The sequence below is a fragment of the Mustela putorius genome, unplaced genomic scaffold (genome assembly GCF_011764305.1).
Source record: "Mustela putorius furo isolate JIRA1106 unplaced genomic scaffold, ASM1176430v1.1 tig00000174_pilon_pilon_pilon, whole genome shotgun sequence".
NCBI classification, from domain to species: Eukaryota; Metazoa; Chordata; class Mammalia; order Carnivora; family Mustelidae; genus Mustela; species Mustela putorius.
In genome coordinates this window covers 27,077,218-27,102,973 of record NW_025421304.1, presented here as the reverse complement: position 1 = coordinate 27,102,973, position 25,756 = coordinate 27,077,218, and the positions used below count along the sequence as shown (strand labels likewise).

The 25,756-nt window shown below is 44.7% G+C and overlaps 1 protein-coding gene across 5 annotated transcripts in view; it reads right to left on the bottom strand.

Annotated features, from left to right (window-relative positions):
- The window catches only part of SLC7A6 (solute carrier family 7 member 6), a 34,788-nt gene that overhangs the window by 3,537 nt on the left and 5,495 nt on the right, over nt 1–25,756 (bottom strand). For 4 of the 5 annotated variants that reach the window (XR_001178193.2, XM_045076211.1, XM_004744508.3 and 1 more), the window contains 6 exons: nt 19,460–20,012; nt 8,624–8,749; nt 6,371–6,515; nt 5,611–5,734; nt 5,302–5,405; nt 1,944–2,040 (listed from right to left, as the gene is read on the bottom strand). Coding sequence is in view for 4 of the 5 variants with exons in the window: in XM_045076211.1 (XP_044932146.1) it covers nt 1,944–2,040; nt 5,302–5,405; nt 5,611–5,734; nt 6,371–6,515; nt 8,624–8,749; nt 19,460–19,976 (1,113 nt within the window). In the remaining variant the exon portion in view is untranslated. The remainder of the gene's footprint in view (nt 1–1,943; nt 2,041–5,301; nt 5,406–5,610; nt 5,735–6,370; nt 6,516–8,623; nt 8,750–19,459; nt 20,013–25,756) is intronic. The other variant, XM_045076213.1, reaches the window with a different exon arrangement.

The following is a 25,756-nucleotide window of genomic DNA, read 5'->3' as shown; positions in this document are numbered from 1 at the left end:
CTATACACAATGCCTCCCTTCTTTTTGCAAACACTTTAATAAACAAGCCAGACTCCTTTCCCCTTCTGATGGCAGAGTGAGGTCCTCCTCACTTTGATGCACCACCATCCACATTGCCATCTGGATACCATTACTCCCGAGTCTCAACTACCTGGCATACAAACGGAATCAATGCCTCCAGAACCATCTCACTGTCCTGGGGTCTTTGAAATGCAGATTGACAAAATGGATCTATACCCCTGATAAGAGAGGTATGACAGAATTTGCCCTCTGGAACAAGAGTCCTAGAAGACAGAAATTGGGGACTACATCCTGTGACATGGTCAGATTTACTTAATCTTCAAGAATATGGAGTTCCCCCCACCTAGTCTTTTCACCTAGATTACCAACAAAGGAATTAAAACAAAAGGGACCCATTCTGGGGAAAGAAGAGGGACTGTATTGGAAAAACGGGGGCAGAAGATGATTAAAAGACAAGATGTCAGATCTCCCCTAAATTTATAAGTTCAATGTGATTCCAATGAATATACTGAGAGGATTTTTGTTATTTTGACAAAATAACAAAGTTCATAAGGACAAACACAAACATGGAATAATTGCCAGGAAAATTCCAGGGGTAAGAAGAAACTAATGAGGGACGCCTGAGTGGCTCAGTGGGTTAAGCCCCTGCCTTCAGATCAGGTCATGATCTCGGGGTCCTGGGATCGAGTCCCGCATCAGGCTCCCTGCTTCCGAGCAGAGAGCCTGCTTTCCCCTCTGTCTCTCTGCCTGCCTCTCTGCCTACTTGTCATCCCTCTCTCTCTCTGTCAAATAAATAAATAAATAAATAAATAAATAAATAAATAAAAAGAAGAAGAAACTAATGAAGTATCATCAGTCCCTCTTTAAATTTCTCAGTACAAAGCTAAATAATGAAACTTGACACTGACAGGAAGGGTTGAGCTGATGATAACTATGTAAGGGGGATATAATTATACTTGGCATATATGAAGCACTATCTACTATATATAAATCTATGATATGCAGGGGCACCTGGCTGTCTCCTCAGTGGAGCATGTGACTCTTGATCTCAGGGTTGTGAGTTCAAGCCCCATTTTGTGCGTAGAGATAACTTATATCTTTTAAAAAAGAAATCTATATAAAGTCTATAATATGAAAAGAAGTCCCTGGGTAGTTGGTATACAACCGGCTTGGCTTTTTAAAATGATTTAATTAAAGGGGCACATGGGTGGCTCAGTGGGTTAAACCTCTGCCTTTGGCTCAGGTCATGATCTCAGGGATCCTGGGATTGAGCCCCGCATCAGGCTCTCTGCTAGCAGGGAGCCTGCTTCCCCCTCTCTCTGCCTGCCTCTCTGCTACTTGGATCTCTCTCTCTCTGTCAAATAAAATCTCTCTCTCTCTGTTAAGTAAAATCTTTAATTTAAAAAAATGATATAATTAAAATGAACAAAAAAATTAAAAAAGGAGGGGCACCTAGCTGGCTCAGTCAGGGGAACACAGGACTCTTAATATCAGGGTCATGAGTTCAAACCCCATGTAGGGCATGGAGCCTAGTTAAGAAAAATTCAGGAATGCCTGGGTGGCTCCATCAGTTAAGCATCCAACTCTTGATTTTGGCTCAGTCATGATCTTAGGGACATGAGATCAATTTCTATATCGGGCTCTGTACTCAGTATAGGGTCTGCTTGGGATTCTCTCTCACTGCCCCTCCCCCTGCTCATACTCTCTAAATAAATAAATAAAATCTTTTGAAAATAAAAAAATAAATTTTACAAATTTATTTTTATATTCTTTTGTACCATTTGCCTTCTCTCATATGTTTTATATTTTTAGAAACACCGAGTATCTGGGGAAATACCTTAAGAAGCTACTATACCTCCTACTGACAGTTATAAAGTCAGCAAGAGTACCACAGTTCTCCACACTCCCCCAGCAGAGCTTACATTGAACAGTAAAGCAGGGATGGGTGTAAAACGCTCAATGTGGATCATGGACAGAACATCTGGGAGGTGGCCCTCACGGGAGCCCACGAAGAACAACCTAGTAGAAGGATAAGAAGTGTGTCAGGATGATCCTTTCACTAGGCCATGTAGCCACACTCACGTGACAAACTAGGCTCAGAACTCCACAAAAACACAGGAGGCAGTCCTCTCAGAGGAGGATCCCGTGTACTGTATGCATGCCCAACCCCCACCCTCACCCCTCAACTTTTACCCATAGATGTCTCCAACCTCCAACCATGGGTACTTCCAGTGTTAACCAAGAATGTCCTACCTCTCTCTTGGCCATGGACACCCCTGAGCCCCTCAGCCATGAAACCCACCATCACCCAGTGGATGCCTCACCTTGCCATCACTCACCGCCACCCCAGTCCATTCCATCAGGGGTACCCCCCTCTACCACCTCACAGATTTCACACTTTACACAATGGCTTTTTAAAGAAGGGCAGCAAGCCTTCCGTGCTCTCTGTATATCTTCCCTGAGCTCCTGATACAGGATAGGCCAGGACAAGCCTGGGCCTCAGAGACAACCCAGGCTTCCTCTCTGTCTCCAAAGAGCCCTACCGTTTGAGAAATAGAGCAAGAGAGAAAGGAACTACCATCCAGTGTAGACAGCATCATCATGGGGCATAAAGCACTCACCAGCCTGGGGGTAAGCTGGGGGAACAAAAAAACTTCACAAGAGATGACCACATCTGGGCTGGGAAGAAACTGGAGTTTGCCAGAAGGTGAGCAGATGGGTGGAAAACAGCATAGGCAACAGCAAAAGAGGCGTGAAGGAGTGAAAGAGGGTGACCTCCTTGAGGTTGGTACTAGAATGCCTGCAGTCCCATGTTAAGGTATGTGAGGAAACAGCTAAGAAGACCGTGCAGCTGAGACCATGCTGTGGAGTCTGAAAAAACAAGGAGAGTCTGCTGTGGCTCTGAAGTAAAGGCTTGACAGCATTTAGCAGAGACTCTGGTGGCATCACGGAGGCCAATTAAAGCAGGGAGAGACTAGTGGACAGGGAGGAGGCCAGATAAGGAAGTAATCTGTGGGGTGCCTGGGTGGCATAGTCAGTTAAGCCTCTCAACTCCTGATCTGGGCTCAGGTCATGATCTCAAGGTCAGGGGCTCCAGCCCCGTGTCATACTTCGTGCTCAGCACAGAGTCTCCTTGGGACTCTAGCCTTCTGCCCCTCCCCCTACCTCTCAAATAAATAAATCTTAAAAAAAGGTTATCTGTGATAACTGTCCCGTAAGAGGAGACCTGAATGAGGGCAGACACCCTGGCTGAAGAGAAAACAAGACAGATGTGACCACCTCAATCAAATCTGGTGATCCTTTGCATGTACATGTGTATATATGTGTGTGTGCGCATGCAAGAACATGTTGGAGCTGGAAAAAGAGGGTGAACACCAAGGGAAAAATAAAGAGGCCAAGCAAGGAGAACTGATAGCACACAGCATCACAGCTAAAGACAAAGCACAAGTGGAGGGCACTGAGATACTTGTGAGCCACTCAGATGGAGCCACAGGAGTTGATGAGACCATCTGGAAAGGTCACAGGGCAAGATAGTAGGAGTTGGCCCACATAGGTTAATAACCTGTACTGGGAAGAGAAGAAATACAGTAGAGGGGATGCTGGAAGGGGACTGTGTGCGGGTGCAGCAAAAGTGTCTAGTATAAAGCCAGAGATAACTACATAGGTAATAAAGAAAAAGTGAGAAGTTAACAAACAATTGCGAAATACCTCTACATCACTGTAGTCCCCTTACTTGCTGGTCCAGACTCTTACTCTCAGAATCCCCTATCCCCACTCCCACCCTGTCAATGACACAACAGAGCTGAGTGAGGTTAAAAGGCACCTATCATGCAAGTATTTTAAGAAGATTGACAGAGCCAGCTGGAATGTCTTGGGAATCAATAAGGGTCAGTCTATGGGAAACACCACCTTTGGGTGCAGTAACTTATGAAGAGTCACATCTGGGGCACCTGGGTGGCTCAGTGGGTTGAGCCTCTGCCTTCGGCTCGGGTCATGATCTCAGGGTCCCGGGACCGAGCCCCATATCAGGCTCTCCGTTCAACGGGGAGCCGGCTTCCCTCTCTCTCTCTGCCTGCCTCTCTGCCTACTTGTGGTCTCCCTCCCTGTCAAATAAGTAAATACAATCTTAAAAAAAAAAAAAAAAAAGACTCACATCAAGTGCAACCTTAGCCATACCAGGTTGAAGTAAGGGAAGATGATACCACACTGTTTTCCAAGACTTTGATCTATTACTCTGGTTACCCTAGGGAGGCCCCAAGTACATGGACTGTGGTGTCAAAACCAGTAAGAAGAATAAATAGGACAAAAATTATTTCTTTTATTAATTCATCCTCTTACCTGTTCATGTAAAAAATTTGAATGCCTACTATACTCCCAGCCCTAGGGACAGCAACATTTATATGGTGAGTGAAAGAGAAATCAGGAAAGAAGCCTTTCTCTCAAATATCAGAGTGTCACAAAGTCACAGGAATAGTTTCAGAAGTAGAGGGCCATAAGCATCACTTGCATCAGGGGTCCAATAGGATAAGGACTAAAAGCAGGCTAAGAAGGAGGTCATAGGTCCACTTAATAATATTTTTTAGGTAGTAGAAGTCAAAGTATAATGGCTAGAAAAATGAGTGACAGTCAAAATGCAGACCATTCCCTCCAGAAGTGTGTCCAGTAAGGAGGGAGATGAGGAAAGCTGTTTTGTGACTTCACTAAGCTGAGATGAGAGAAGCTTGTGCAGAGCGGGCTCCTACTGAACATCTACCAAAGAGAAGAGCCAAGTGATGAAGCAAAGTGCTAAGAGGGGGTAGTGCTGGGGCCCCGAAACCAGGTAGCACAGTCAGCCTGGAAAAGCAGAACTGTTCCTTTCTCTGAAACAATAGGAAGGACAGATGCTCTTATAGATAAGTCTCTACAGAGAGGAGAACAGAGCCTACCTGTCAGCTTCAGTGATTTCTGTGAAGTGAGGGGCAGAGTCACCCTGTACCAATACCTGGTCCACAACAAGTGATCACTAAGATTCTTATCTACACCAAGCTATAACCTTGCTCCCCTCTACCTCTAACCAATCTGTCATCACCTCAGATGGAACTGTGAGCTTCAAGCATACAGATGTCTGCACAAAGGCCAGCATATGCGCGCACACAAGTGTACACACACACACACACACACACACACACACACACTGTACATCCAAGAGAAAGAAGGGAAAGAAGGGCTCTTACTGGCTCACCTAGAGCCTCAGAAGATTAACTACTGCAGTCTGTTATTGGTAAAGCAGGAACACATTACCTTGATGAAGCAAAGATAGATGCATTGAGGCCCCCAAAGCAGGACAGGGCAACAGCAATAGGAATGGTCCAACTGAACAGGCCAAATGTCTGGTCAGCAAATGTCTGGGGACAGAGCACAGAAGTCACTCAGCACAAGACAGGGTTTCATAAGCCTCCTGTACCTATGCTATGTCAGAACAAACACTGTCACTGCCGAGCAGCCCACCCTCTGTCCTAGATCCACCATCTCACTCTGCAGAGCTGGAGGGGCTTCAGAAAGAGATTGAGCCATTCAGTATAATAAGATGACAAGCAAATGGAGACTCACCACAGCCACAGCATCACTGTCAAGGACATCTGAAATGCTCAGCACTGTATAATAGGCCACGTTGGTTAGGATATAGATGAGCGTCACAATTGGCATGGAAATCCCAATGGCCAGGGGCAAATTTCTGTCAGGAGAAGTGAGATAGGACTACCTAGAATCAACTCTCCTTGGAGTCAAGGCTCACCCAGGGATTTTTCTTTAATAGTTCCCTGGCTCTAAGTCTTTGAGGCAGGCTCCTCTTTCCTACATGGTCAGGGTGGGTACGAAACCCATGCTCCTTTCTGCTGAGAAACAGAGAGAGAGAGAGAGAGACACCGACCCTTCTCTGTGAAGATAGCTGGGGCTCAATATGTGATCCGTGCCACAACAGGACCAATCGGTCCCACGGAAAGAGGAGCAGTGTCCTCCAGGGACTGGAGGCCAGGCTGGGAGGCTGATGGCCCAGAATAAGCTTCCAGCTCCCCAGGCTTCAATGTCAGCACCAGAGTATGAGGTTCTAGCACCTTAGCCCCAGCTGGGTCAGCTAGTGCCTACTGGAGGATCTCTCCTGGAGCAAAACCTTGCGGATCCTCCAGTGTAAACCCAAGGGTGAAGAGGCTTTCCCACCTTCTCTCATCCTCAACCTAGCCCCTAATCTCTCTGAGCTAAGAAGGAGGAATAGGGAGAAGGGATGAGAGAAAGAGAAAGGGAGCAAGTGTGCCCACTCTATCAGCAGGAGTTCCAGCCAAGTTGGGGAGTGAGAGTGTGATCCCACCATTACCTTTCTGGGTTTTTGATTTCTTCGGTTACAAAATTAAGGGTGTCCCAACCTGAGTAAGAGAAGAGGGCAGAGTAGAGGGCGAGAGAGAGGTCTCCCATGTCCCAGGAGGAACCCTCAAAGGCGTCCTGAAAGTGCTCAGAGTGTCCTGTGGGGGCAAAGGCAGGGGAAGGGGTTCAGTGGGAAGGAAGAGGAAGAAGAAGGAGGGGAGAGTTAGAAGGTTTGAGCAGAGGAGAAAGAACAGGGAGAAGCAGTAAGAAAGAGGAAGCAAAAATGGGGAAAAAGAAAAGAGGGTCAAGAAAAGAAGGGAAAAGCAAGCAGGCAGAGGGAAGAGAAAAGAAAAACATAATTTAATATTCAAAGAACGACCACCAGCTCTCCCTGTACTTTATCACCCCACCCATCCCCTCAAGAAACTGCATATTCCTCTAGCACAACTACGCAGTCTCCGAAAAACAAAGACATTCCTGGCTGCCTTCTGAAATGATAACGCCTTTTCCAGAAAAGCTCTAATGTAGTTCCAAGTGACCTCACAGTAGGCCAGAGCTCTTCTTCCTATTTTTAGAAAGAACCCTGTTTCACATAAAGGAGGCACTTTTAATTAATAATTAGGCCTTCCTGTGGAACTGTCTGTTGTGGCCAAAACCACTACACAATTTGGTCACATAGTTTTCTCGTTCTCAGAAGAGAACTCTGTTGCTCTACTTGTAGGGGCTACAGTTGCCTGTGGCAGGAAATCACAGGCTATGTAAGAACTGGGGTCCTCACTATGCCTGGGGTAGGCCTGAGCCACTTCCACTCTTGGAGAGCCAGCCTAGGCACCTGTCATTCTCCTTAGAGGCCTCTGGAGACCACACATTTGAAAGTCAAGGGAGTAGCACCTGCCTGCCCAGGAGAGAGACCTTCTGGACACCCTGGAGGTTTTTAACAAGATCCAGACTTACAAGGAAGTCTGCCATTACCCCCTGCAAAAAGTAGAACTGTTCTTTCAATGTGTCAAAAAGGGCTGGGTGGGCAGCAGGAGAAGGGAAAATAGAGGTTTTCACGCCCCAGGTGTGCCAGTCATCATACACAGCAATGGTTTTCTAAGGCACAGATCTCGATAGGAGGATAACTCAGCTACCCTCTTTGACCCCAAGATGATCTTGAGACTCAAAAACACTGAAGCGGCTGGATGTACTAACTTGGCACATGTGCACAAAGGTACTGGACCAGCTGCCAAGGCACTTAAAAACAGAGCTTTCTGAACTCCAAAACCATCTTATGTTTAATCCAATAGATCTGAGTTTGGGGGGTGGGGCGGTGAGGTGTCTCAGCTCTCCCTGGTAAATTTAAACAAGGTTGAGTTTAGAGACATATGATCTAGAGAGCAACTGAGATCTCCCTGGCCAAAGATACCTCAAGACTTCCCGGGGCGCCTAGGTGGCTCAGTGGTTTGGGCTGCTGCCTTCGGCTCGGGTCATGATCTCAGGGTCCTGGGATCGAGCCCCGCATCGGGCTCTCTGCTCCACAGGAAGCCTGCTTCCCTCTCTCTCTCTCTCTCTCTCTGCCTGCCTCTCTGCCTACTTGTGATCTCTGTCTGTCAAATAAAGAAATAAAAATCTTTAATAAAAAAAAAAAAAAAAAAGACTTCCCTAAGAGCTCAGGAGACTTGTCTACCCTCACTGCTACTCTGATTCAGGAATGAAAAGCTTTCTAAAGCCAACATGCAGGAAAGCCAGTACCAACTTCATACTATTTTAATATTTTGCTGAGAGCTGACTTTAAGACTGAATGTTAAATAAAAGCAAATCCAGATAAAGAATAAAGGCTACAAAATAACCACTCATTCCTATACTCCATCTAACCCCCCCCACACACACCTTCCCACTCCTCTCAAGGACGGCCAGGTCTTTCTACTCACTGCCTGGAAGTCACAATCCAAAAACAGGGCCAAGCAGGGCTCACTCTATCCCCATCAGTTACATTTATGACCCAATTACACAAGATCCAGGTTTCAAAAACCCCTGGGCTCCCAGCTGCCTTCTTGCAATGTTCCTAGCCTCCACAAAGGGAAAGCAGCCCTGAGGGAGAGTGACTCATGTTCAGTTGGCCAAGCCAACCTGGCCTAAGAAGCCCAGGAACAGATGTCTTGCTCTCCCCGACAGTCTACTATATACACAGAAAGAGTTTATCAGTAAAGCCAAGATTCCCCATGTCCTCCTTACGAAATCTAGGCAATCATCCACCCTCCTTCCCAGCCCAGGCCCATCTTACCCTGGCACAGTTTAACGAGGCCCATGATAATGATGGCAATGAGTGCTAGGACCTTGGCATAAGTGAACGTGTCCTGAACACGTGTGCCCCACTTGACATAAGCACAGTTCACAAATGTCAGCAGGCCTAGAAGAAAAAAATGTAACATCAGATCTGGCAGGCTGGAGCTGAGGCCACAGTGATCCAATCTCTTCTGATAGAGAGCATCGCTTCTGTCCCTGCCTAAAGCAAAGGGGCCAATGGATCAATCAGAACCAGAAGAACAGGCAATGGAGAGGCATCCACGATCTGCCCATCACTGGTGACAAAACACAAAAGCATGCATTAACACATACACATAAATTCTGACATCCAGAATCATTTTTTGGGAAAAGCCCCCAGGCCCAGGAATGATGGACTTCACCCACTTTTTCCCACTCAAACTCCCAAGGTTCCAAACCATCCAAGGCACAAAATATTTCCATGGCCACAAGAGAGGCCTATCAATTGAATGCAGGTAGCAAGTCACCTAGGAATTACAGATATAATATTTTGTATATAAATACATGATGGTTTCACATACATCCTCTCAATTAATTCCCATAACCCAAAAATATACACATTCTTACTCTTGTTTTATAGATGAGGAAACCATGGCTGAGGGAGGCCAACCATCATTCCTTAGCTTATAAGGGCCTCCCCCAAATCCCCTTCCATTTCTATCCAAACCTCCCAATTCTCAGTGAGGTCCATGGAGAAGCGAGCTTACGTGAGCATTCCCCAGGCTCCTGCCTACACTACTGGCTTTATTTCCAGTTCCTTGCGGACCACAGTGAGGGTGTGCTGAGGGTCCCAGCGCCTTACCCTTGTTAAATAGGGACTGTTTTGACCCACCAGGAGGACACAAGAACAGAATACAAGGGCCTCCATAATGACACTACCAAGTACTGCCCTAAGCCTCCAAAAAACAGAAATTTTTTTTTAAAGATTTATTTATTTATTTATTTAACAGACAGAGATCACAAGTAGACAGAGAGGCAGGCAGAGAGAGAGAGAGGAAGGGAAGCAGGCTCCCCGCCAAGCAGAGATCCCAACGTGGGACTCGATCTCAGGACCCTGAGATAATGAGCCGAGCCGAAGGCAGAGGCTTTAACCCACTGAACCACCCAGGCGCCCCAAAACAGAACTTTTATATGAACCTCAAACATGATTACAAAATCTTTTGGGCTCATCCTTTAAGCCACCTCTGTCTACTCCTACCCATTTTGCACTCTCTTCAGCCAGAGACTCTCTCCTTACCGATGCCATATATACACTTAAAAGAAATGTCCTTTTCTCCTCATGCCGCCACAGCCAACAGTGACTCCCACTTACAAGGTCTAGTTCAGTCACTACTTCCCCCGTAAAACCTTCCCCAAATATACCAGCCAGCCCCTCACTGAGCTCTCTCCCCCTGAACCCTACAGACTTGCACTTCACAGCACAGGTTAGTATCTATGCTATACTCATGTGGACACCTATCTCAAGAAGGTCCTCCCTTGGGCATTTGTGTGGTACTTCCCCAAGAAGACCACAGATATGGGGCGGGGAGAAACAGACAAAAGCATATTGTTTTACTAACTTACTGCCTAGCAAAGAGGGGAAATGATGAACCCTGGTTGGAATCAAGAGGGTGATGACTTTCACTTAACCACCAATTCCGTAAAGCAAGGCAACTGTCAGAAAGCTGACATTCCTCCACTCAAATGGGAGGAGAGCCTAGAGCCTGTGGAAATAAACATGGTGCCTGAACAGGCTCCATGGTACTTTAAGAGCTTTCACTCACTGGAAAGCCTGGGTGGCTCAGTTAGTTAAGCTTCTGCCTTCGGCTCAGGTCATGATCAAGCCCCGCATCAGGCTCCTTGCTCCTTGCCCCCCCCCCAACTCAGAGAAGCAGGAGAAGTCGGCTTCTCCCTGTGCCTGCTGCTCCCCCTGCGTGTGTTCTCTGTTTCTCTCTCTCTCTCTCTCTCTGTCAAATAAATAAATAAATAAATAAAAGTTTGAAAAGTTTCACTCGGCAGTACTCTGGCAAATGACACAGGTGCTCACTAGTCAGTCCGGAGTGGGAGCACAGTCAAATGGGAGGGAAGGCCAAAGGAATGCACACTGCTGCCCTGCTAATCAGAGCTCGCTGTGTGGAGCTAAGCCTACATCAGCTAGCGTAAGGATTACCTAGTTAACAGCCACAGTAATCCACAGACCCCTGTGCAACACAGTAAGCATATTTTGAGGTAACCTCCAGGCCCCTGCTCCCCCTCACCTGTCATGGCTGATCACCCAAACTAAGCCCATTCAATTGCCTTTCCCAGGAACAAAGACTGGGGTACCAAGAGACTGAATCTATCAAACAGTAGCAGAGTTGGGAGATACAGCAAGTCAAAGTCACATTCAGGCCCTTGTAATAGAGGAACAAAAACCACAAGAAAACAGAGGAAGGAAGCAGGACTATGAAAAGCAGCAGAAGTGAGAGGATGTACAGCTTGTGAGAAAAAGACTAACAGAGAAAGAGAAATACATAGAAGACAGAGGTGGAGAGACGAGAGACAGAAATAAAGATAGAGAAGGGACAAAAAGAAAGGGAGACAAAAAGATGGACACACACATCAAGAGATTATTTCACAATGCCCTGGCTAGACTCACTGTGCTTCTGCCTTGTAGCAACAAGATGGGGGAGAGAAGCAGACATAATCCTCAGCCCCGCTGGCGGCACTCCCTCTCACTTCTCCTCTTTCTCCTTCCCTCCATCCTGCTACAGATTTCCCCCTGGCTTGCTCCTCTTGGCACAGGAGTAAATACTGCACACAGTGGCAATTCCATGACTCTGCCAATAAGTAAAAGACGGCAGCACCTCATGGAAGTCTCTGCAGAGCCCATTCTGAATGACAGTTGGAAAAATACAAAAGAGCCTGTCACAGTGGTTGCCTCTGGGGAAGAAGACCAAAGCTCTGGAGAGGGAGAGAGACTTTTTCCACTATTTTATACTCTGAATAGTATTTTATACTATTTTACACTCTGAATTATTTACCATGCACATGTGCTTCTTCCTCAGTAAAAATTAAACTGCTTAATCTAAAGCAATGTGCAGCCAAGAGCAAGGCCAGGAGTAGGGTGAGGTGAGGAGGGCGCCTGGTGCACAAAATTTAAGGAAACACTCACTTTCAGGGCCACTTGGAGAACCTGAGAGTGAGTGTATCCTTAAATACTGCCCCAGGAGTCTTGCTTGCTTCATTTACTCTCAGCTCTGCCAGAGAACAGAGAGCTCCAAAAACAGTCTACCAGCAGAAGCCAAGTCCCCTGAGTGTTTTCCTGATTCTAATCAAGAAACATTTCAGCATCTGATCCCCACCCCTCCAAACCTCCTCAGATTCCATCGCCATCCAGGACCACAGATTCTATCAGAGCTCAAGCACAAGGCTGGGCCTGAAAGGCCACGTGCTCATAACTATAACCTCCAAGCCTTCCCTCCCCTCTTGATCTCATTTCCTAGCTGGGAAGTCTGCACCACTGAATGGGGGGCGGGGGGAGGGGGCGTCCCCTGTGAGGGTCTTCAAGTCCTGGAGGCATGATGCTAGGAAAGGAGTACTCACATAGCAAATCCACACCCAATCCCAAAGCAGAAACAAATCTGCAAAGTCTCTCTGTGGCAAAAACTGCTAGTTATCTTCTAATATCTGTTCCTCCATTTTTCCTTAGTAATAACAAATTTTAGCTAAAGTGTGGGCTACCTAAATTAAAACTGACATTTACCAACCTCTCTTGCAGGCATGTACGACTAAGTGACTTAAGTTCTTGCTCCAGGGAGGTAATCAAAGTTTCAAACAAATAAGACCTCAGGAAGTCTCTTTGAAGGGCGGAGCATGCCTTTCTTTGTCCTTCCTGTCAGCCACAGTGCAGACTTGACAGCTAGAGCTTGAGTCGTCACCTTGGACCACCAGCTAGAAGTCACGTGCTGAGGATGGCAGAGCAGTAAGGCAGAAGGAAGAAACCAGGCTCCCTGAAAAATTATGAAGTCACCCTACCAGCCCCATACTGTCTACCTTTAATATGTGAGAGAAACAAACTTCAACATATTTGAGCCATGCTGCTTTCGGTTTTCAGGTGTTTGAAACCCCAAATAATCCTGGATAATATACGCACCCTAAGACCAAACTGTGCCTCTCATATTCTCTTTCTGATGAGGAGATCACTTGGCAATTCACAGCTATAGTGACAGTTATGCTGACAGTCAAGGCTCCCTTTTCCCACAGCAACAGGGAGGAAGAAACCCTTCCAATTCCTCCCACAAACAAGCTGGGTGTTACTAAGGGGAACTTAAGGACAGAGGAATGCAATCCTTAACAACAATAGCAACAAGGTGGAAGAAGAAAAAAAGCTGGGGAGAGACCATCTACAAGTATATTAGGAGAAAAATGTTCTACAACCGTCCAAACCGTTTTTTGTTTTTGTTTTTTACAATTCAATTCCATTTTATTTTCTACTTTTATGTAAATACTACATTAGATGTAAAAGGTCTTTAAAAGATTGTTTTAAAGTCCAACTACCTACTTCTAAGTTTTCCTTTAAAAAAAAATCCATAGTAGTACTGATAAATAGGGATCAAGTAAATGAAAACAGTGCAGAACAGAGATTTCATTATTTAAGTCCAGTGAAGTCTGAAAACTTTTCAAAACACCTATATAACCCCTCCAACACCTGGCTGGCAGAACTCTAATTCTGTTTGAAAAAGTGCTTTTTTAAAAATGATGTCTTTGAAACATGCATAAGTGTGTGTGGGACAGAAAGAATCCGTATCTGAATATCTTCATAAAGTAGTTCTTTAAATTTGCAAAGCTAGTCCAGGAGAGGTAAATCCTTCCGAGTGGAAATCCTGGAATCTGGAGCTCCCTCTTGGGATACCACGTGAGTATGTCAGGTATATGCCTCTTTAAGAATCCTCCTTGTTTTTAATTAAACAAATACACACATTTAGTCTTATTATCAAACCATTCAAGCTCTGTACAAGGGTAGACTCCAGGGTCTTTGAGACTATGGTAAAAAAGACCCAGTCCTTCTGAGTCATGTCACCTTCAGAATACCAGAGCTGTCTATCCAGAGCAACAACTGACCAAAGTAGGGAAGCATACCTTTCCTTCTCAGAACCCTGCCCAGGCCTGAGTCCAAGATAGCAAGAGACAACAGAAAGCTATTCAGGCATTACACAGTGTTTCTTCACTCCAGTCTCCCCTTGAGAAGTCTCCCTCCTCTGTCTCCTCCTGTTCCTGCTCCTCTCCACTGCCAGCCTTCCCAAACAAACCCTGGGGGTTGAGGAAAGTGGCATCTCAGCAGTAAGCAAGGCTCTGTTTTGATGCCAGTGTCAGTGCTGAGTGACTTCTATGTTGAAATCTTCACAGCAAATATTCTCGAATGACGTGTGTGAGCCTACACAACAGGCAGAATCCCACAAAGACAAACGGACTAAGAAAAATTGCCCTTCCACAATCAAATCAAGTGCTGTTGGGTACCTGAATTACCAATAATACTGCTGGTCACCTGGTCAGAGAAGGGACCTATGGACCTCAAGAACTGCCATTTTCCCCTACTGCTCCGTAAGTAAGAGCCTCTAAGCACACTCAGTCCAGTCGGCAGCCTGACGCCCCACCCACCACAGAAGATTCCAAGCTCCCAGAACACATATGAATGGAACGTACTGTTAGGATAGACTTTCTCAGCTTCAGCACTGTTGACATTTGGGGAGAGTAAGTCTTAGCTGTGAGAGCCTTTCCTGTACTTTATGAGATGCTCAATAGTACCCCTGGCTTCTACCCACTAAGATGCCAGTAGCACCCCTTCCAAGGAGGTGTGACAACCAAAAATGTCTGCAGACCTTGCCAAATGTTTTGGGGGGGGGGGCAAACTCACCTCTGGTTGAAAACCACTGTTCTAGGATAATGAAGAGCTAAGATACCCTGAAATTCAAAAAAGTTGCTAAGATCTGTCTGCCAGTATAACCCAGGAATAGGGTCAGGGGGCTACTGGAAAGCCAGGATGTGAGAGAGAGATGCCTTCAAGGGCCAAGAAGGTAATGCAACCGAGCAAAGGCAAGAATGTCTGGGTATAGGAGCGCCTGGGTGGCTCAGTCAGTTAAGCGTCTGCCTTTAGCTCATGTCACTGGGGTCCTGGATCAAGGCCCACGCTGGCTCAGCGGGGAACATGCTTCTCCCTCTGTCCGCCACTCCCCCTGCTTGTGTACTCTCTCTCTCTGACAAATAAATAAATAAAATCTTAAAAAAAAATATTGTCTGGGTATAAAACAAGAGGGAGTGGAGGGCTGTAGTAGACTGAAGAGTGTGTGCTCCTTTGAAGGGACCAACCAGGAGCACCTGGGTGGCTCAGCTGGCTCAGCATCTACCTTTGGCTCTGCTTGGGTCATGATCTTGGTGTTCTGGGATCAGGCCCAGTCAGGCTCCCTGCTTCTCCTTCTCCCTCTCCTCCTCCCCCTCACCATGCTCTCTTTCTCTCTCTGTCAAATAAATAAAATCTTAAAAACTTTTTAAAAAAATAAATAAAGGGAGGAACCATGACACAAAGGCAGCTAATTTTGTCAGGAAGGAATCTGGGCCCAAGGTTGCCAGAACTTTTGATTTTTCAACAGAAAAGTCCTGGTTTTCAAACGTTGGCAAGTAATTCAAAATTGTTGCTTACAACACTAGGACAAACAAATATATCTGTGGGTCAAGTTTGGCCCATAGGCCACCAGCTTGCAGCTCTGACCTGCAGTTGTTATATGAAGAACGTCTGGGCCCTTCCTTCTAGAATTAAACTTTGATTATCTAGCTTGCATGGCTATAATTTCCATAGACAGTCTTACAAAAAACAACCTGAACTCTTCTTAATTTCAAGACTAACTCAATTTCCTATCTTACCGAAATTTCTCAGTGGATTCAGCGCAGATTTTGTGGTTTTTACCCCTAATTATGACCTAACTGGTTTCTTCCAATTTTGTCTAAGACCACTGCTACCCCTGCCCAAAGAGACTTCCTTCAACACATGATGCATCAGCCCGATTCTTCACCCTAACTTACAAGAAGAAAAACAAGGTGAACCCTAAAATCTTGTCAGTTAGGACAGGACACGTTTTTTGTTGTTGCTGTTTTGCATTTAAAGATTTTATTTGTTTCTTTGACAGAGAGAGATCACAAGTAGGCAGAGAGAGGTGGGGAAGCAGCCTCTATGCTGAGCAGAGAGCCTGATGCGGGGCTCGATCCCAGGACCCTGAGATCAGGACCTGAGCTAAAGGCAGAGGCTTAACCCACTGAGCCACCCAGGTGCCCCAGGACAGGACATGGTTTTATGATTTAAGCCCATATCTGACAAGTTCCTACTGGCAGGCATGCATTATGGAAAAGCCTGGGCTTCTGGGATAGGGGCTTGAAGGAATTCTGATGGTGAGTAATCTGGATAAAAGTACACTTGAATGAAAGAAGTTACAGATACACCATGACTGCACTTCTAAGAGGTGAGGTCTCCCCTCCAATCAAAGAACAGTTCTAGCCAAAAAAAAAAAAAAAAAAGCAGTTCCTGGTATGGGAATGGGCTTTGTAAGGACAAAAGAACAAATACAATAGAAAAAATCATAAAGGAAAAAAGATTTCCCAAATAAAAATCTTTTGTACATGAAAATTATACATAGAGATGTCCTTTGACTTCGTTATCTTTGGAATTCACCCTAAGGCCATCACGAGAGCAACTGCACAGGCACTCTTAAGTGCTTAGGTAAAAGCACACCCTCACAAAACCTTCTAGAAGAAAACTGGATAGCACATGAAGAATCTTAAAACAATTTATTTCTTCAGACACAGGTATTTCTCCTGTATAATTAATTCTATCCTACAGAAAAAAGGTGCAGAAACTCTGAATCTTTATATACAAAGACTCCCACAGTAATATTGTTTATAATAATACAGAGCATTTATTCTATGCCAGACACAGAGAAGTACTGTATATGTATTGATTCATTTATTCCTCATGACAATCCTTTTAGTAAGTACAAGTGATATTTCCACTTTCAAGTGAGAAGACCAAGGCAACAGTTTAATTCCTTCAAGGTAAACAGCTGGAAAAACAGCTGGTAAAGCTAGAATCAGTCCTGGTCTGGCATGGGAGCCCATGATCTTAACCACTATACCACACTGCCAGGAAACTACTTCTATGTCCTTAAACCATGTTTTCTAAGAATATTTGATGAAAGGGATTAAATATTAAAATTTTTAAAGTATTATACAAACCAGAGAGAGTATGATCTCAAGAGTACTTTTTAAAAAAAAAAATGAGATAAGGGGCACTGGGTGGCTCAGTCGTTAAGCATTTGCCTTAGACTTGGGTCATGGGATGGAGTTCTGCATCAGGCTTCCTGCTCAGCAGGAAACTTGCTTCTCCTTCCCATTCCCATTCCCCCTGCTTGTGTTCCCTCTCTTGCTGTGTTTCTGTCAAATAAATAAATAAGGGGCGCCTGGGTGGCTCAGTGGGTTGAGCCCCTGCCTTCAGCTCGGGTCATGATCCAAAGGTCTTAGGATCGAGCCCTGCATCAGGCTCTCTGCTTCCCCCTCTCTCTCTGCCTGCCTCTCTGCCTACTTGTGATCTCTCTGTTAAATAAATAAAAATCTTAAAAAAATAAATAAATAACATCTTTATAAAAAAATGTATAAAAAATGAGATAAGCACAGAAAAAAAAACATTAGAAGGTATTTCACACAATTAGTAGCAATAGTTCTCTGGGAGTTAAAATTATGGGTGGAGATGCCTGGGTGGCTCAATTGGTTAAGCATCTGCCTTCAGCTCAGGTCATGATCCCAGCATCTTGGGACTGAGTCCCACATGGAGCTCCTTGCTCAGTGGGGAGCCTGCTTCTCCCTCTGCCTACTGCTCCCGCTGCTTGTGCTCTCTCTCTCTGACAAATAAATAAATAAAAATCTTTTTAAAAAAATAATAAAATAATAAAAAAATTAATTATAGGTGATTTTTCTTTTCTCCATTTTTTTGCGTTTTCAAAGTGCCTATAATGTCTATGTATTACCTTCAAATAATAGTAATAATAATAAAAAGATACTAGTTTAAAAAATGTTTCTTTGAAGAACATTCCAAAAAACATGATGTACTAAACTTAAAAAGCAGAATATAAAGTTATATGCAAAGTATGATGCCAGTTCTATAAAAGAATGAAATGGAGACATGATTTAATTATTAAGGGTGTTCATCTTTTGGTGGTACATTATGGGGTGATTTGAGGATAAGTTCATCTCCCTAATGAACACATTTCATAATCAAAAAATTCTTCTTTTTTTAGAAAACTCAGGCCAGAGTTCCCATGGCCAGACCCTAACACACATACAGCTGAGTACCCACCTTCCCCTGTCCTGGGGCTACATGTTGAGGGGTTCCCTTTAACATTTGTCTTTAACAAATTCCTTAAAGTCAGGAACCACAGTGTACCATACAATCCTTTTTTGCTAACTCCAAGGTACTCTCAGTCTATTTTTAACACTGTGGATAAACTACATATACTGCCAAAGCTTTTGCAAGCGGAGATATGGAAAGAACAGAGTATAATTAAGTGCTCCTGGCAGCACAGAGCTAAGGAACACAGGGAATTCTGCGCCACTTCTCAGCTAAAACACTAGCGCTACAAGACTGGGTAAATTCATAGCAATCTTCTCTCCTTTTCAGCAATTTCACACAGAATCCCTCCTGACCACTTCATGAGAGAAAAAGGAAAATAAAGAGGGATCAACTGGGATATCCTGGGTTCTGACCTCAGAAACCCAAATATAGGGCACCTGGGTAGCTCAGCTGGTTAAGTGTCTGTCTTTGGTTCAGGTCACAATCCTGGGGTTCCTGGATTGAGTCCCACATCGGGCTTCCTGCTCAGCAGAGAGTCGGTTTCTCTCTCTAGGCTTCCCCCTGTTCATGATCTCCCTCCTTCTCTCTCTCCCTGCCTCTCTTGCACCCTCTTCCAAATAAATAAATAAAATCTTTTTTAAAAAAGAAAACTCAAACGCCAGTGAGAAAAAGCCATTTTGGTGTGGTGCCTGCTGCTTAGTATGGGCTACAAAGAGTGGCAGTGGCAGGAAACAGTGGTCCTGTAGGCTGAGGGTAACACCTTGGGACCCTAACAGTCTAGAGAAGTCTCTTTCCTCAGACTCTAAACTGGTTTAAACTGGGAAGTAAAGTAACTTATTTTTGAGAAGCAGGATAAAGTCCTCAGCACTGATAGATTTTTCTGGGTTAAGTTACAACTAGTGATGTTGACTCCAATCAAAACATCTGATAAGACAAAAGTAAGACATGCACCAACCTGTCGTATAGACTGTGGAACAGAACTCTGGAAGAGTCAAGACAGAAGGAATGTGAGGCACCAAGAGTCACAAAAAAAGACTCAAACTTCTCTCATCCCTAACCTTTACCCTTACTTATCTCTCAGGGTTAAATGACTTTGGTGAGATTACTTCTTCAAAAGGTAAGATACAGGGCGCCTGGGTGGCTCAGTCAGTTAAGCATCTGGGTCACGATCCCAGGGTCTTGCGACTGAGTCCCACATTGGCCCCCTGCTCAGCAGGGAATCTGCCTCTCCCTCTTCCTGTCCCTCTCCCTCCATGCTCCTGCCCAGTTTCTCTCTCTTAAATAAATAAAATCTTTAAAAAGAAAAAAAGAGACAAAAGGTAAGATGCCTCTCTTCCCCCTCCTCCCAAAAGCAAAATATGGTGTTCGAGTATCAGGTACCACTACCGTTATCAAAGGAACCCACACCCTCAAACATACTCCCCCACTAAACCCCAGACTTACATATGCAAGCAGCAGCAAGGAGACGACAGGCCAGGTACGGGGGATCACAGGTAGGGAACGAGGGCTGGATGATGTAGTTGGCGAAGGTGATGGCAATGATGGCCTGACTGGTGGGCTCAACAATTAGCAAGGAGGCCCACAGGCGGATGAAGGCAATGAAGCCCCCAAAGGCCTCTAGAATATAAGCATAGCTGGCCCCAGACTTCGTGATGGTGGTCCCCAGCTCTGCATAGCAAAGGGCACCAACAACAGAGAAAAGCCCACCAATGGCCCATACGACCAATGACAACCCATAGGAGGCAGTATATACCAGCACGCCCTTGGGTGAGACAAAGATTCCTGAGCCGATCATGTTGCCCACCACCAAGCTGACCCCATTCAACAGCGAGATCTCCTTTTTCAGCTGCATAGTTTCTGCAGTCTGTTGAGGCTTCATGTTGACATCTTCCCTGGGCTGGCTGGCCTCTGGAATAAGATGGTAGGCTGGTGGGGGGCTCTCCAGTTCCCTGGCTTCCATGGCAAATGTTTCCTTCACACCCGTGTTTACTGTGGCCTGGCAAAGAATACCAAAGAATATAAGCATGTTAGTTAAGGGCAGAAGCTGGTGAGTTTCTGGTTTAGTCTGGCAAAGCCAACCTCTTATATACGAACAGCATGCCTTACCTACAGACTTAAATATAATGAGGTCGTATCCGTTTCCACCACAGGACACAGAGAAATAAATGGAGGTAGGCAGATAAATAGTGCTCCCAAGAGATAACTGTAAGAGCTCAGCTGATGGCAACTTCCAACAATAGAGAGTTGGAAGATGGCTTAACACAGAGGGTAGGCTGGCATTGGGTTTATCCATAGCATGGATTCTCCATGAGGTGTACTTTTGGTCTGACTGTCCCATTTTATTTATTTATTTATAGGTTTTATTTATTTATTTGACAGAGATCACAAGTAGGCAGAGAGATAGGTAGAGGGAGGGGGGAAGCAGGCCCCCCGACAAGCAGAGAGCCCGATAAGGCACTTGATCACAGGACCCTGAGATTATGACCTGAGCCAAAGGCAGAGGCTTAATCCTCTGAGCCGCCCAGGCGGCCAATGGTCTTACCATTTTAAAACTTACAAACCTGTAAAGACCAGACTCTCACTACCAGGTTCACAGCCCTAGTCAGCCTGATAGATCTCTCACTGCCCATACCCACTCACCTCCCCCAAACATAAACAGGAACTTCTGCAGTATCCAGCAACATGTGGACAAGTCTGTAACTACTCTGAGGCCGGCAAAGAACACCAGCAGGTGGCAAGAAAGGCTAGGAAGATGCCAAGACCAGAGCCGATGCAAAGACTAGAACAAACAAAGGACCTTCATGAAAATACACACCTGTGTGTTGCTGTGTCTACAACATCAGCCATATTTCCTACATTGCTGCTTGTTCATTCAACACATCTCTTTTTCCAAAGTGCCCAGAAAAGAGAGAGAATATAATTAAGACCCAATGGAGAAAGAACATCCAGAGGGCACCCTAACATGGGGCTTGACTGCGATAAATTTCTTTGTTTTCCTCCTTAGCATGCCCCTCGCTACAATCTGGGGTTGCAAAGAGATTCTCCCAGAACAGGACCCAGAAACCGTGACACCCAGTCAGAGTTATGTGGCTTCTCTTATCCACAGACCTGGCATTAGAAGGCATCCCATAGGGAGATGGCACATACCCCTACTTTTGGTTTAGAGTTGAGCCAGTCCAGAAACCTCAAAGAAGTTAGATTCCACAACAACTTATATATGAAGAACCCAGAATCTGTCAGAGGAAAACACACACCTTCCCGAATCTGCACTCAGCATGAACTTCTCCTGCTCCCAATCCCTGTGCCCCAGTAATCAGGAAGTCAGATCACCTACTTACTCCCACTTCATCTTCTGGATAAAGGATTCCTGTAAGCCATACTATTCCCACCCAAGAATCAGTCTTTTAAGGTCACAGAGATAACTTCAGAGATAGGAATGAGATCAGTACATCATCTTCCCAGAAGCCTCTCATCTGCTCAATAAAGATAGAAGTGCCAGAAACTTAGCTCACGGAGCTCAGAGTGAGGGAATAGCCACTCAAGAGTAAGCAGTTCTCAGGGAAAAGTTCAGTCTCCACAGCTCTATCCAAAACTCCTGCCTTACCTGTCCCGGTCCTCTGCCAGGGTCTGCACTGGAGATAAGTGAAAACACTCCTCTGGGGGCACTAGCAAGCCTTCCCTCACTCCCAGCCTACCTCTGCTTAGATAAGACCTGGCTTTAAGGCACACCACTCTTCCTTTTGCTCTTGGCACCAAGCCATGCAGATTTTCCTATGCAGGCACAGGCATGTGGGTACATACTTGTTTTCACGTGTCCGTCAGATGAGCCAAAGCAACCATGAAAACAAACTTGGAAATAGCAGAGGAGACTATATTCTCACATGAGTCAGGTGCAGACCTAGATTGCCTTTTTCCACCCAACTCAACAGAGAGGCGAGCAGAGAAACCTGGCCCCAGAGACTACTTCAGGTTCCCCTCTATTGAGTCAGACCCTAGCTAAATGGGCAGAGGAGGCTGGGGCTCCCACATATTCTTTTTGGATCTCTGATACCGGAGTATGGGTTTTCTACACATCAAACAATTTGGCAACACCAGACAATTTAACTCAACCCTGATGATGAGGGAGCAGAAGGCAAGCTGAGGACAAAGCACAAGCTGACACCCCACAACCCCCACCCCTAAGGTGGGATATATGTGACATTCCTCAGCACTCCTGACTGTCCTGAAGCTAAGGGAAGGAAAAACAAATGGTTAATTTATAGAGATTATAGTTCTGCAGGACAGGAGTTGACAAATGTCTTAGTGATTTACAAGAAAAGAGCATTCTTATCAATAACCTAACTTCCAGAAAGAAAGGTAGATAAAATTAAGTGTCCTTATGATTTGAGGCAGGCAGAGTATAATGTTCACCCAGGGCAGCTCTTTCTGCCCAAGGACCCTGTCCCCATGCATTAATAAAACCAGCATTTTGCACCAAAGATGTCTCAAGAATTCTTTCTTGGCTGCTGGCTCCAGACCTCACCCCACCAAACCTCACCTATATTCCAAAACTGCATCACTGACACTATTGACCTAGAGCTCCCTCCGGTTAAGGGCTCAGTCCCACAAAACTGCCCCCTTTTCAGATGCCAAATACAAGCACAGGTTGTTATCAGGGCTTCCAACTGATTGGCTATAAACTGGAGGGTCCCACTACCCCATCCTTGGGTTCAATTAATTTGCTAGAATGGCTCACAGAACTCAAGAAAACAGTTTACTCACTAGATTACCAGTTTATTATAAAAGGATATTACTCAGGAACAGCCAGATGGAAAAGATGCATAGGGCATGGCATAAGGGAAGGGGAGTGGAGTACCATACACTCTCTGGACAAGTTACTCACTCAGCACCTCTACCTGTTCACCAACCCGAAAGCTCTCCAAACTCTGTCCTTTTTGGGGTTTTATGGAGGCTTCATTACAAAGGCATGACTAATTAAAATCATTGGCCATTAGTGACAGATTCAATCTCTAGCCCCTCTCTCCCTTCCCCCTTCTCCCTGTACTGAAAGCTTGAACCACTTAATCACACAGTTGGTTCCTCTAGCAACTAGCCCCCATCCTCAGAAGATCTGGATGCTTTCCAAAAATCACCTCATTAACAAAAACTGAGAGGCAGGTTGAAAGGGGCTTCTTATATAAATAACAAAAGACATCCATTTCACTTTCATTGCCCTGGAGCTATTTCAGGAATTGAGAGCAAAAGTAAATATTATAACAGAAAATGCCCCTATGGCTCTTATATAGGAAATTATAGGAACTGTGTCTAGAAACAGTGGATGAAGACCAAATACTTATTAATTCATAATATCACAGGGAAGGAGAGAAATTCATCTCACAGGAAAATAAAATTAGTATAAAATGGAATTGCCTTGGCTTCTAACTATCCATGTAGGATACAGAAAGCTGGGAAAAGCATCATTCCAACTCCAATGACAAGAAAAAAACAAATAATCTACAAAACCATAATTTTTCTTGAAGCCATCAGAGAACTGGGGTTACAGGACAACCTACTGGACTGAAATTTAAGGAAAAACAGGCACCTTCCTGTAGAGATGCAAGCTCTGGTTCACCTGTGGCACACGGAGAATGATGCGACCAACATGTAGGCAAATAAGAAGACCTCAGGTACAATTTAATGAATTACTAGGGGCGCCTGGGTGGCTCAGTGGGTTAAGCCGCTGCCTTCGGCTCAGGTCATGATCTCAGGGTCCTGGGATCGAGTCCTGCATCGGGCTCTCTGCTCCGCGGGGAGCCTGCTTCCCTCTCTCTCTCTCTCTGCCTCCCTCTCCATCTACTTGTGATTTCTCTCTGTCAAATAAATAAATAAAATCTTTAAAAAAAAAAAGACAGTCAGAGGTTTTTCTCCACAGACCTCAGAGGATTGGATGTTCATAAAAAATACTAGGCAGTTCAGCTTGGGTCATGATCTCAGGGTCCTGGGATCAAGCCCCAGATGGAGCTCTCTGCTCTGCTTCTGCCTGCCTCTCTGCTTACTTGTGATCTCTCTCTCTGTCAAATAAATATATAAAATATAAAAAAAAAAAATACTAGGTAGGAGACCAGAGACTGCTTCTCAGTAGTGCTAGCCTAGAGAAGAAAAGCAATCAGTACTATGGGAAAAATGCAAAGGTCTTTTCTAAAGAATAAAAATTTACACCCTTGGGGAAAGGGTGGCAAACTCTGTCCTTTCCAAGGCAGCTGGGGCAGAGTAAAAGAAAAATAAAACAACCCTTATACCTGGAGGAAAGAGGAAATTCTGACCCGGACCATCAGAAATGTTCTACCTCTGAGGCCAGAGGAAGATCACTAGAAAGATCTTCACCCCTCTTCCCCCCAGACCCAGAAAAACAGGGCCTGCCTAACACTGAGGCTGAACCAAGACAACAAGAGAATCCCTGCTCCCCACCAACAGGTAAGCAAGCATCCAGCAACAAAAGAAAGACCTAAAGTTGAGGGTAAAGCATAAACATTGAGGAAAAGCCCTCCCTCCAGCAAACCCATCCTAAACCTAGGAATTTGAAGCTCCCATGTGCATCTAAGGTAACCATAACAACAAAACCCAAATCCAACTCATCTCCTAACTGACTGGAACTCCCACTCTAATAGCCTACAAAAGAAGAGATGTATCCAGAATAAATACTTGACTCACTCTCTACTGTTTTAAGTCCTATATCTAGCAATCAGTAACAAATTACAAGCAACACAACAAAAGGCAAGAGAAACAACCTACTATCAAGAAGCAAAGTAATCAGGGGCACATGGGTATTTAAAAAAAAATACTTTTTGGAAAAAAAAATTTGGGGGGTGGCTATTTTTATTTGCTTTAGAATATAATCGCCTGCCTCAAGTAAAAATAGTAGCGATGAATTGTGGATTTATAGCACATATAAAAGTAAAATATAGGTGGGGAGCCTGGGTGGCTCAGTTGGTTGAGTATCTGCCTTCTGCTTTGGGTTAGGGTCATCATCCCAGGGTTCTGGGATTGACCTGGATCTGGTCCCTGCTCAGTGGGGAGGCTGCTTCTCCCTCTTCCTCTGCTCCTCTGCCGCTCACACTCTCCTCTCTCTCTGTCTTGTTTCCTCTCTCAGATAAATAAATAAAATCATTTTTAAAAAATCACAGCATAGAAAATACAGTCAATAATATTGTAATGCAGTGTATGGTGACAGATGGTAACTAGACTTCTCATGGTGAGCATGTATGGAATTGTGGAATCACTATGTTGTACATCTGAAACTAATATAACATTGTGCATCAAATATACTCAAATAATAAAAAAATTTTAAGAAGGCAGAAAAAAAGAAAACAAGCAACAAATAGAAAACAGAAAACAACTAGCAAGATGAAAGATTTTAATCCAGCCATCCCAATAAACATACCAATTAAGAGACAGCACTGACAGTTACATTAAAATGCAAAACCCAACATGTAGTCTACGAGAAACCAGCTTTAAATATAAAGACACTGGAGGGCGGCTGGGTGGCTCAGTAGGTTATAGGTATAAAAAGATAGGTAAAGCTATGGTGAGTGCTGTGAAGGGTATAATAAACCTGGTGATTCACATACCTGTACCTCGGGGGATAAAAATATATTATATGTTTATAAAAAATAAAAAATTATTTAAAAAAAGATAGGTTAAAGGTTATAGGTAAAAAGATAGGAAAAAATAAACCATGCAAACACTGATTGAAAGTTGGAG